This window comes from Chinchilla lanigera, unplaced genomic scaffold (genome assembly GCF_000276665.1).
Source record: "Chinchilla lanigera isolate Chin_1 unplaced genomic scaffold, ChiLan1.0 scaffold00054, whole genome shotgun sequence".
Taxonomy (NCBI): domain Eukaryota; kingdom Metazoa; phylum Chordata; class Mammalia; order Rodentia; family Chinchillidae; genus Chinchilla; species Chinchilla lanigera.
In genome coordinates this window covers 10,209,686-10,220,948 of record NW_004955455.1, presented here as the reverse complement: position 1 = coordinate 10,220,948, position 11,263 = coordinate 10,209,686, and the positions used below count along the sequence as shown (strand labels likewise).

Here is an 11,263-nt window from a genome sequence, read left to right as displayed (position 1 = left end):
TAAATGGTGCTGGAAAAATTGGCTCAATACCTGCCAAAAACTGAAAATAGACCCAAGCCTATCACCATGCACCAAACTCAAGTCAAAATGGTTCACAGATCTCAATATTAAACCATTTGCCCATTTTTAAACTGAGTTCTTTATCTTTATATTATGGAGTTATAAGAGATTTTTTTATAGTATTTTGAGAGCATGTCTCTTATCAGATGTATGATTTGCAAATATTTTCTCCCATTCCATGTACTATTTTTTCACTTTTTTGATGCTATCATACAGCACAAAACTTTTCAACTTTTTTTGTGTGTGTCTTTTTGAGACAGGGTCTCACTATGCAGTTCAGGCTGGCCTTGAACTCACTTATGTAGCCCAGGCTGGCCTTGAACTTGCAATGATCCTCCTGCCTCAGTCTCCTGCTTCAGCCTCCTGAGTGCTGGGATTACAGGTGTGCGCCACCACACCAGGAATTTTTTACCTTTGATGTAGTCCAATATACCTATTTTTCCTTTTGTTAGCTTGTGTTTTTAATATCATGTCTAAGAAACCATCTCCTAACCCAAGGCCTTGATGATCTGCATCTATGCTGTCTGTATTCTTTTTTAACAGTAGGAAAATTTATTGGAGAAAAGAAACAGAGAATAGGAATGGGGACTAGGATAGCTCCTGAGTGATAGGAGGGGTCCCATATGTTTTGCCCTGTACTTTCTTTACAGAGTTTTACAATTTTAATTTTCTTTCTTTCTTTCCTATCTTTTTCTTTCGTCTCTCCCTTTCTCTCTCTTTTTTCTTTTTTCTTTCTGTCTCATTCCTTTTCCCTTGTTTTTCTTTCATTCTTTCTTTCTCCCCCTCCTTTCTCTCCTTTTCTTTATTTCTTTCAGCCAGGGTTTTGCTATGCTACTCTGCCTACTCTTGAATTTGTGGGCCCAAGTATCTGGGACTCCAGGAATGCACCATCATGCCTGGCTTGTTAACTCTTACACTTAAAGTCATTTTTCTAACTTTTCAGGCTACTCGAAACACATGTCTATGCCAGATTTGACTTATGGTCATAGGGCAGCCATATATCAGGCTTGCTTGGGACTGAGGAGTTCCCAAGACATGGAATTTTCAGTATTAAAACTAGAATGTTCTGGAAAAACCAGGATGAGTTGTTGGACATTCTACATGTGGACCTTCAACGTATAAATTATATAAACTCCTCATATAAATCATTCTCCCAACTTTTCATGTATCCCTTTTCTTCTGATGAGAGATCCATTTGTTTTGATTCAATTTATCAAATATTTATTGAGTTCTCACAATACAAAGCTCTGAGGCTTAGTATAATGAAGGATACAATAGTAAATCAGAAGAAATTCCTTGTCACAGCTTAAAAAATTATCTTCCCAGCTGAGGGTAGTGTCGCATATCTGTAATCCCAGCACTCTGAGAGGCTGAGGCAGGAGGATCTTGAATTCCAGACCAGCCTGGGCAACATTATGACTTCACAAGACCCTGTCTCTAAACAAAAACAAAAACAAAAAAATTTTAAGTAGAGAGAGCATATTAAAAGATGCTTCATTTTAAGGAAGAACTGTTATCAGTTTAGTCCAGGAGAGGTAGAGCTCATCTAATGGAAGTAGTTATTTTTAAAGAAGGGGGGGGGATGAAACAGTGTACTAATGAGCTATTATTTCTGGGGATGTGACCTCACATTGCAAGAGTCAAAAGTTATTGTAAGCTAAGTCTTAAAGATCACCATGAAAGTGATTCAGTAGGCAGTTAAACTGCACCAATGAAAAATACAAATGCAAATACACACAGGCGAGAAAAGTAACTGTTTTAATGTTATGTATCATAGTTGCTCTCAGGTTATGCTTCTTTTATTGTGGTAAAATATACATGGCATGAAATTATACTTTTGTTTATTGTAATATAAAAAAACATGTGCCATCAAATTTATCATCTTAGGACTGAGTGTGTAGCTCAGTGGTAGAGCACTTGCCTAGCATTCACAAGAGCCAGGGTTTGCTTCCCAGCACTGAAATAAATAAATAAATAAATAAATACTGTAAAAATTTTAACCACTTTGAGTGTGTAGTGCAGTAGCATAAACTACATTCCCCAAAGAATTAAACATTGTTGTGCAACAGATCTCTAGAAATTATTCAGCCTGCAAAGCTAACTTTCTGTGTGCACTGGATAACTCTTTATTGTCCCATTCTCCAGCTCCTGCTACTCTACTTTTCTCATTCTATGAGCTTGACTACTTTGATACCTCATATAAGAGGAATCATATAGTACTCATCTTTTATGACTGTCTTATTTCATTTAGACAATGTCCTTATTTCATTCATGGTATGATGTACTCTTTTTTATGGCCAAATAATATTCCACGGTATATGTACACCATATTTTCTTTAGCCACTCAGTTATCAGTAGACACATTGTTTGTGCCTCACAATGAACACTGTTGTGCAAATATATCCTTATGGTCTTCAAATAAAAGCAGGATTGCTGGATCATATGGTAATTCTCATTTTACTTACTTTTCTAGGAAGTTCTATACTGTTTTTCATAACAACTTCACCATCTTATATTCTTTAGCCAGTTTTTAAGCATATAACCAAGCGATATGAACAACATTCACAATGTATACAGCCAGCAACACTACTCATTTCCATGAATTTTTCACTAACCCATTGCAGAGTAACTCCCCATTCCTCTTTCCTCCCTTGCTAACCTCTATTTTATCTTTATAAGTTTAACAATTATAGGTACCTCATATGAATGGAATTATAAAATAGCTGTCATTTTGTGCCTGGCATTTCTTAGTGTAATGTTTTCATGGTACATCCACGTTGTAGTATCTACCAAAAATTTTTTTTGGCAGTACCAGAGATTGAAACTAAGACATTTCCACTGAGTTACATCCCCTGCTCTTTTAATTTTATTTTGAGGCAGGGTCTGGCCAAGTCATGAAGTTGCCCAGACTGAGCTTGAACTTGTCTCAGTCTCCCAGAGTGCCAGGATTACAAGCATGTGCCTCTATGCTCAGGAAATTTCATTCTAGTAAATGACTGAATAATATTCTTTTTAATATGCATTAGCACATTTTGTTTATCCATTCCTCTGTGGATGGACACTTGGATTGTTTCCACTTTTGACTGTTCTGAATAAGGTTGCTGTAAAAATTAGTGTACAAGTATCTGCTTGAATCGTGCCTCCAATTTTCGGGGAATATAGAAGTGGAGTCAGATATAGGAGTGGAATTTCTGGATCACGTGATAACTCAGACACGTTTAAATCTATCATGGAAAGGGTACCAGATGGCCCATCCTCCTTCCGTGGGCATGCAAAAATAGCTATGGACAAATGTTTGGATTGGATGTCTTTAGGTTGATATCCACCTCTTGAACCAATAAGCTGTTGCCAGAAGGCATGTGATCCCAAATGTACTACAAAGCAGAAGAAGGGCAGACCCTTTTAGAAATGACGGGGACGGGGAGCTATAACTGACACTCAAGTATGAGATCAGAAGTAGCCATGAATAAGTTGACACAAACTATGGATGCAGTTTAATTAATATTTGCTGGATGAATAATAAATTGAGCTTTTATTACCATTCCATAATTGATTGCCTCCACATCAATTTATTTCATTATCCAATGTTTAACAGTTCAAATTTCTAGCCAAGCGTGGTGGTACATGCCTGTAATCCCAGCACTAGGGAGGCTGAGGCAGGAGGATTGTTGCAAGTTTGAGACCAGCCTGAGCTACAAAGTGAGCTCAAGACCAGCTTGAACTACATAGTGAGACCCTGTCTCAAAAAAAAAAAAATTCTCCTATTATGTCCACAGAAGATGATTTCTTCTGAAACTCTCAAAAAAAAAAAAAAAAAATCTAACAAAGGGCCAAGGGATATAGCTCAGTGGCACAGTACCTGCCTGGCAAGTGCAAGGTCCTGGTACCAAAAGGAAAAAAAAAAAAGTCTAATGCTTAAGGATGCAGGCTCTAGAGATAGATTCACTGGGTTATTTTTGTTTAGTTTTATTTGTTTTTGCTTCTTCTCTTTTCTTCCTCTCCCTTCTTCGCTTTCCTGTGTCCAAGGCCTTGGGGATACTAGGTAAGTGCTATACAGACTGGGTTTCAATTTCATAGCAACTCTGGCTTGTCTGAGGGCCCTTGGGCAAGTTATTTGTCCAACTCTGAGATTTGTTTCCTTATCTTCAAAATGACATAAAAGTCATACTTGCCCCCTTAAGACTATTACATCCTTTGGAACAATAAGGGTGACGCATATACCTGGGCCCTCTGTATACTGTACTCAAGTCTAGATTTTCAAAATATTATTATTGTTGTTTTGGATCTGTTGTGAGATTGTGACATGTGGTTGGTGTGAAATTGTTTCCAGTCCTTGGATTGGCTTTTACATTTTTTAAAAATTTTATTTACATGTTTGCAGTACATAATGATTACAGCAGGGCATCGTGGCGCATGCCTGTAATCCCAGCACTTGGGAGGCTGAGGCAGGAGGATCGTTGGGAGCTCGAGACCAGCCTGGGCTACAAAGTGAGCTCAAGGCCAGCCTGAACTACATAGCAAGACCCTGTCTCAAAGAGACAAAAACAAACAAACAAACATAATGATTACATTCATCATGGGGAGTTGGTACATGTACACAGCACATAGGAAATCTCCTTGCATCCCCTCTCTCATCCCTTCCCCCTTCCTCCAGCTCTTGGTCTTTTTCCCAATTCAGAGATCTCTCTAAATTGGCTGTCTTGTACCCTCTCCCTACCCCCCTCATCACCACTAAAAAAAAAAGAATCTCCTCTTCCTTTATTTCTGTGTGAATTTCCAGTCATCACTCTCAAACTTCCTGCCAGTTGCGGTCACAGGTCATTGCTGTAGTTTCCCGCTGTATAATTTCTCTTCATTTACTCACATTAGACCAAAGGTTTTCACTTGGGGGTATTGGAAGAAATTTTTAAAAAGAAAAAAAAAAACCTCTCTGGTCGTACGTCCAGGAGGTCGGGCTCAATTGGTCTGGGATGGAATCGAGAGTCATTCAACAAATATTTATTGAGCATACAAAGTCTAGTGGGAGGGGTGTAGGGGGAACAATAGGCAGGACCAGAAGCCAGGACTTTGCCTTATTCGAATGTTTTGGATTTCTCAGAGTCAGGATGGTAGAAGTCACTCCATGATGCTTGTTGGGTGAATCAATGAGTTATCTTTGGCCTTCTCATACTTAACATACTTCTCTCTAGATTCCTTTCACTAGACCTTCAGTCCCAGGATGACAATATGTCCGGGTGCCTAATGCAATGCCTGACACGCAGTAGGTGCTTAATAAACAGCACTTTTAATGCCAAATGTGTATATTTAAAAACTCATACTCTGTCTTCCTTAGAGCAACGTGGGTTTCTGGAATATAACGGATAACGCGAGGGAATCCCTACAAATAAACATTCAGAGACAGGCATCATCTGGCAAAGGGGCTGCATTGCTATCTCGATAGCCATTTCGCAGGCTGATGTGTTCCTGTGGGCACCCGGCGAGGACCACCAGCCACACGCAGCGCGGCTGTGAATTGCTCTGAGCAGAAGGGCTCTCCCCGCCCCCTCTCCCCGCGCAGCTTGCTCGGCCCCCCGCCTCCTCCTCTCCGCCCACTCTCGCCGCGGTCTCCTGGCGGCCGCGGCTTTGTCTCGTGGGCTGGTCCCGGGCGACTCCCTCCCCCACCAGCTGCCGCCCGAGGGAGGACGCGGCGCGGGAGCTGTCCGGCGTCCCGGTGCTGAAACCCCGACCCTCGTCATCCACCACTACCATGTAAGGCCATGAAAAGGGCTCGTCCTGGCGCAGCGCGGACATGGAGGAGGACTTATTCCAGCTCAGGCAGCTGCCGTGAGTACCATGGGGGCGAGTGAGAGGCAGACAGGCTTTCTTTTAAGAAACGCAAAGCTGCAGGGGGTGCATCTCTGCATGGCTTCCTGAATTTAAAGCGAACTGTTTCAAAGGAAGGAATTAGGCCTGGAGCAGATAAGCCATTTTCCTCCCCGGGCAACCCAGCTGCTCTGTCTCTGACTCAGTTCCATTTTTCAGATCGGTCAGGATCCTATCGGGAGCCACGGGTATCATATTTTCCCTTTTAATTGCTCGCTATCCTAAAGGGAATTGTGAGGTCTGTGTTTGAAGAAAGCGTTAGCTGCTCTTTGGAAATGTGGACCGAATTGATGAGTCTGTGCGGCGACCTGGGTCCTTTTCAGCCCTTCTCGTGTGCTGAGAAATTCCTGATTTTGCTGCAAGGTCTTTTGGAAATGAATGATGCGATGTTGCAAACCGGTTTCTAAAAAACTGAGGTTCCTTCCTAGAGGAGAGGCTTGGCTTGGGTAAAGTCCTGTTGTTTATGGAGTGTGTGAGAAAGAGGCTTGCGCGCCGCCGTCGCTGAAACCTCTCGCCTTCTGAATGAAACGGTTTTCTAACATCTAGCTGGAGTGAGACTCGCTGCTGGGAGCATCAGGAATATGCTCCTTTGAGGACGGGAATTTTTTAGGAATGCCAGATTTGCTTAAAAAATCCTGGAAGAGTACAACCAGGCAATGGAATGAACAGAGGCCTTGCAGAGGGGCTTACAGATATTTTTTTACCACAAGCAGATGGTGATTTGTTAAGCGAATTCCAAGTGTCTAAGGGGGCATTTTAAAAAGCACGTTTCTGGTGGGTTTTGCTTTAATTTTTAGAATCACGAGCCATTTGATGGTAAAGCAGATTCTATTTAGGTTTGTTGGAAAAGATACGTTATTAACAATAATGTGTAGCCTGTGTGTATTTTCTTGACTTAAAAAATGGTGTTTTTCGTTCTTTGAGCTCCTAAAGAATTCTCCCAAGTGACTTTTAGTGTGACGGATACAGCTCTCTGAGGCTCTGAGTACAGAAGGGGATTGTAATGCTTACTTCTCAATCAGTATGGAATTAATTTTTATTTTAAAATTTAATTAATTTAGATTTTACTTTGAAGCTTTTATTAATTGATCCACAAATAGCATGATTTATGAATACAGTACTATTTCACAAACGGAGAAGGATGCCTACCTAGTTATAACAACTAGCCGTCGATGTATGAGTACATAAAAGGTAAATGATTGAAGTGCAGATCTCTCAAGGAAAACCTACCACTTTCACTGGAAATAAATATGTTCAAAAACCAAACTGTTATCCCAAAATAAAAATAATTCAAAAATTGAATTATAACGTTTGGTGCTGAGAATAAGAATATTGTATATATTGGCACTTTAGTTTTACTGATATAAATTTTCAATGTCAGAGCATATGAATTTTGTAAAAGATTTATGTATACTTAATCTAATATCTAGACATGCTATTATTATAACAATTTTTTTTTGTTGTTGTTGTTTTTCTGGTACCAGGAATTGAACTCTTGACCTTGCACTTGCCAGGCAGGTGCTTTTGCCACTGAGCTAAATCCCCAGCCCCCTATTATAACAATTCTTTCCTTAATTAAAAAGGAGTAAAAATAGGGAGCTAAATCAGTGATAGAGCAGAAAAATTAATTAATTAAAAATTAATTTAGCTTTTAGCTTTTAGATGTAGTTCAGTGGGAAAGTGCTCGGTTAGCAGGCATGAGGCCTTGGGCTCAATCCCTAGTACTAGCAAAAAAGATTAATTTAGAGCTAGGCATGGTGGCACACACCTGTAATCCCAGCATTCTGGGCAGCTGAGGCAAGAGGATCAAAACCTAGCCTGGGGGCTGGGGATTTAGCTCAGCGGCAAAAAACGCCTGCCTGGCATGTGCAAGGTCGTGAGTTCGGTTCCTGGTACCGGAGAAAAACCAAAAAAACAAAAACAAACAAACAAAAAAACCTAGCCTGAGTTACACAGCAACTTAGCAAGACCCCATATCAAAATTTAAAAAATAAAATGGCTAGGGTTATAGCCCACTATGAAGGCCCTAAGTTAAATCCCCAGGAACATAAAAATTAATTTAATTTTTAATATAAATGTATTATAAATAAAATTAACATAGTAAATAAAACTCAGAGAGAAGCACAAGAATGAAAGGTAAGTCTCCCTCTTCTGAGTTGTTTCTTGATGATTCTTTCTGATGTTTGGTAGACACAAGTACACATCATATCTGTTAGAGGCTAAATTGTGTACTGCTTGAGAACATTTGCTCTGGGCCAGACATACTTGGGTTCAAATCCTGACCCTGCTGGCTGTGTTACTTTAAGCAAATAAGTTAACCTTTCTGAGACACAGTTTTCAGCTATAAAATTGGTATCATGGGGTGAAGGGGTGGCTCAGGAGTAGAGCACGTACAAGACCCTAGGCTCAATCCTCAGTGTCTCTCCCCAAAATGGTATTGTAATAGGACTTGATTCATACAGTTATTGTAAAGATCAAATGAGATAATGTGTGCTAAATGTTTGGCAGGTATCAAATAGCATACATTAGTTATTGTATTGTGCTTACATTTAAAAATCATTTAGAAGAACAAAGTATGTGGATTCACTATTGCTGGTCTCCCAAAAGTCATTATTTGAAAACCCCAAACTGCATTCGAATGAAGTAAAAATTAGCCCTGGAATTCACTGACCTCAATTTATATATATAAAAAAAGTAAGCTAAAGGAAAGAGCCGTGTGAATCTGAGTGGGTTACAAATCACGACTGAGATTTTTTTAAACCACACTCCCCCCATATATTAGACACAGATTGCAGGCAACAGATTTCCTGAGAACAATATGGTTTTTTAAAAACCCTGCGCGCCTTGTAAAGGGTTGGCAAGAGTGGACTTTGGACTGGACTCAGTCCCGTGGGAGGCCAGGTGTTAATAGATTATAAGCCGCTAAGTAGTTTACAGGGCCGAGGGAGGGGGAAAGGGAATGCGGGTGCCCAAGTAAATAGTCCTTTCTTGCACCTGGGGGCACCTTCACACAGCTCTGGATGGTTCATCTGAAATCACAAACCCCCTTGCCTTTTACCTGCTGTTCACCCAGGGACAATGTCACAAATAGCAGATTCAAGTGGCTGAGATTTTGTACACACTTCTGCTTATTGGGTGTACAAGTAAAACGTTTTCTTTAGATCTCTTCTAGCATAATTTCTTTTTTGTCCAGGGCTAGAGATTGAACCCAAGGCCTTGCATATGTTAGGCAAAGGCTCTACCACTAAGCTGTACACCAACCCATGGAATGATTTCCTGAAACTAAGTTTCCCAGACCACACTGATGGATATACATGTTGACTGACTCATTCATTCAGTGGTTTAACTGGGTACCAACTGTACAAGGGATTCTAAAACTGAATAGGACCTTTGAGGAGCTCACAGTCTAGAGCTCTTTGTCCCATTTGGAAGCCACTAGCTCTATGTGGCTATTTAGATTTAAACTTAAATTATCTACTTTACATAAGAAATAATTTATATGGTATAGTATATAATATAAATATGTAAAAAAATTTTAAATCAGTACTTGAGTAATTTCAAATGTTCACACTGCAAATGCTGGTCTGGGGATGCAGCTCGGTGGAACAGCACTTGCCTAGCATGCACAGGGCCCTGGGTTCAATCCCCGGCATCAAAAAAACAAATACTAACCCCATTTCAGGTGCCCGATAGGCTACCATCCTGGGTGGCATAAGTCTGGAGTACTTCTATAGTTGCGATAATTTCCCAAATTCCACTGGACGTCACTGGTCTGGTGGAAGAGAGGCACATTGAACACATCACTGCACACATAATTAAAGGATTGCCTTATGAGCTATCAAGGACTAGTTCTAGATAGGGAAGGGGGAGAATGAGGGAAGACTTCCTTGAGGAAGTGAGAGTTCAGCTGAGCTCCCAGAAATGTGTAGGAGTCATCCAGAAAAAAAAGAGAGAGAGAGAGACAGGATGAGGAGAATTCCAGCAGAGGGAACCATATGGGTAAAAGGCCTGAATAGAAAGAGCTTGATGTGCCATGATCAATGGAGTGTAATGAACAATTAGCTCAAGGGAAGACTGCAAAGGACAGCAGGGCCTGGTCATACAGGGCCTTGCAGCCAGTGACAAGTTGTTAGGACTTGATTTTGCATGCCACTCTCTTTCTCCTTTCTTACAAAACCTGTTTTTCAAGATAAAGCTTAAGTCCAACACTTCACTGAACCTTCCCCTGGCTTTTGCTGGGTTTAGCCAGTAAGAGAGGTAAAATGTGGCATCTGAGTCAGGCAGAGCTGGGTTCAAACTCTTGTTCTGCCACTCGCCACTGAAGTGGCTTTAGGCCAGTGACTTCATCTCTCAAGACTGGATGCTCACCTAGAAAGCCAGATGTGTCATGGTACCTATGAGGTTGTGCGGTTGTAAGCAGTGAGGAACCAATCAGTGGGACGCTTTCAGTGCGGGGCCTGGCTCAAGGCAGGGGCTCAGAGAATGGTGCTGGGGTTCCTCCACTCTGGTCTGTTCCCCTCACTCTCAACTTGCTCAGGTCCTAAGGCACCTGGAAGCTGTAGTCCCCTTTGCAGAGCACCAAGAGAGTGTCTGATTTGGTGCGAAGGCCATGTCCAAACTTGAACTCTTTATCTCTCCTCCATTCTGTTCCTCTTTGGCTTCTCTATTGCAGGTTATAGTCACTAAACCCACCTCATTTGGGCTAAAAACTTGGGAATCAACTTAGACTTCTTTCTCTCTCCCGTATGTCTCTTTCAGCATGTCAGGAAATCCTACTGGTCCTGCCTCTAAGCTTCACCCAAGACTCCAAACCCTTCTCTCCACCTCTGCTGTGGCCCCCAGGGGGTTGCAGCGGTCTCCAGGCTGGTCTCTTGTTCCTGCCATTGTCTCCCTACATCGCATGCCAATACAGCAGCTGGAGCTCTCCTCCACTTAGAAGCCTCATTTAGCTCCCTTAGACCTCACCTCTTCCACTCTCCAGTTCATGCTGCTGCAGGCCACTCCAGCATCCCTGCCATTCCTCAGCCCTGTGAGGTAGGCTCCTGCCTCAGTGGGTACCATTCCCTCTACCCAGAACTCTCCAGGGTATTGGTTTCCTCTTTGTCAGTGTCAAATGCTACCTTCTCCCTATGTTCTTTAAAACTGTAACCCTCTCTCTTCTCTCTCTGTCTCTCTGTCTCTCTGTCTCTCTGTCTCTGTCTGTCTGTCTGTCTGTCTGTCTCTCTCTCTCTCTCTCTCTCTCTCTGTCTTTCTCTTTTGTCTTTTTGAGACAGGGTCTCCCTATGCAGTTCAGGCTGGCCTTTGTAGCCCAGGCTGATCTTGAACTCTCAATGATCCTTCT

At 41.5% G+C, this 11,263-nt stretch overlaps 1 protein-coding gene across 1 annotated transcript in view; it reads left to right on the top strand.

Annotated features, from left to right (window-relative positions):
- Nucleotides 1-5,652: 5,652 nt before the first annotated feature.
- Svop (SV2 related protein) overlaps nucleotides 5,653-11,263 on the top strand; it is an 83,451-nt gene continuing 77,840 nt past the window's right edge. Inside the window, exon 1 of the mRNA XM_005396479.2 lies at nucleotides 5,653-5,883. Within this exon, the coding sequence (XP_005396536.1) occupies nucleotides 5,849-5,883 (35 nt within the window). The 5' untranslated portion in view covers nucleotides 5,653-5,848. The remainder of the gene's footprint in view (nucleotides 5,884-11,263) is intronic.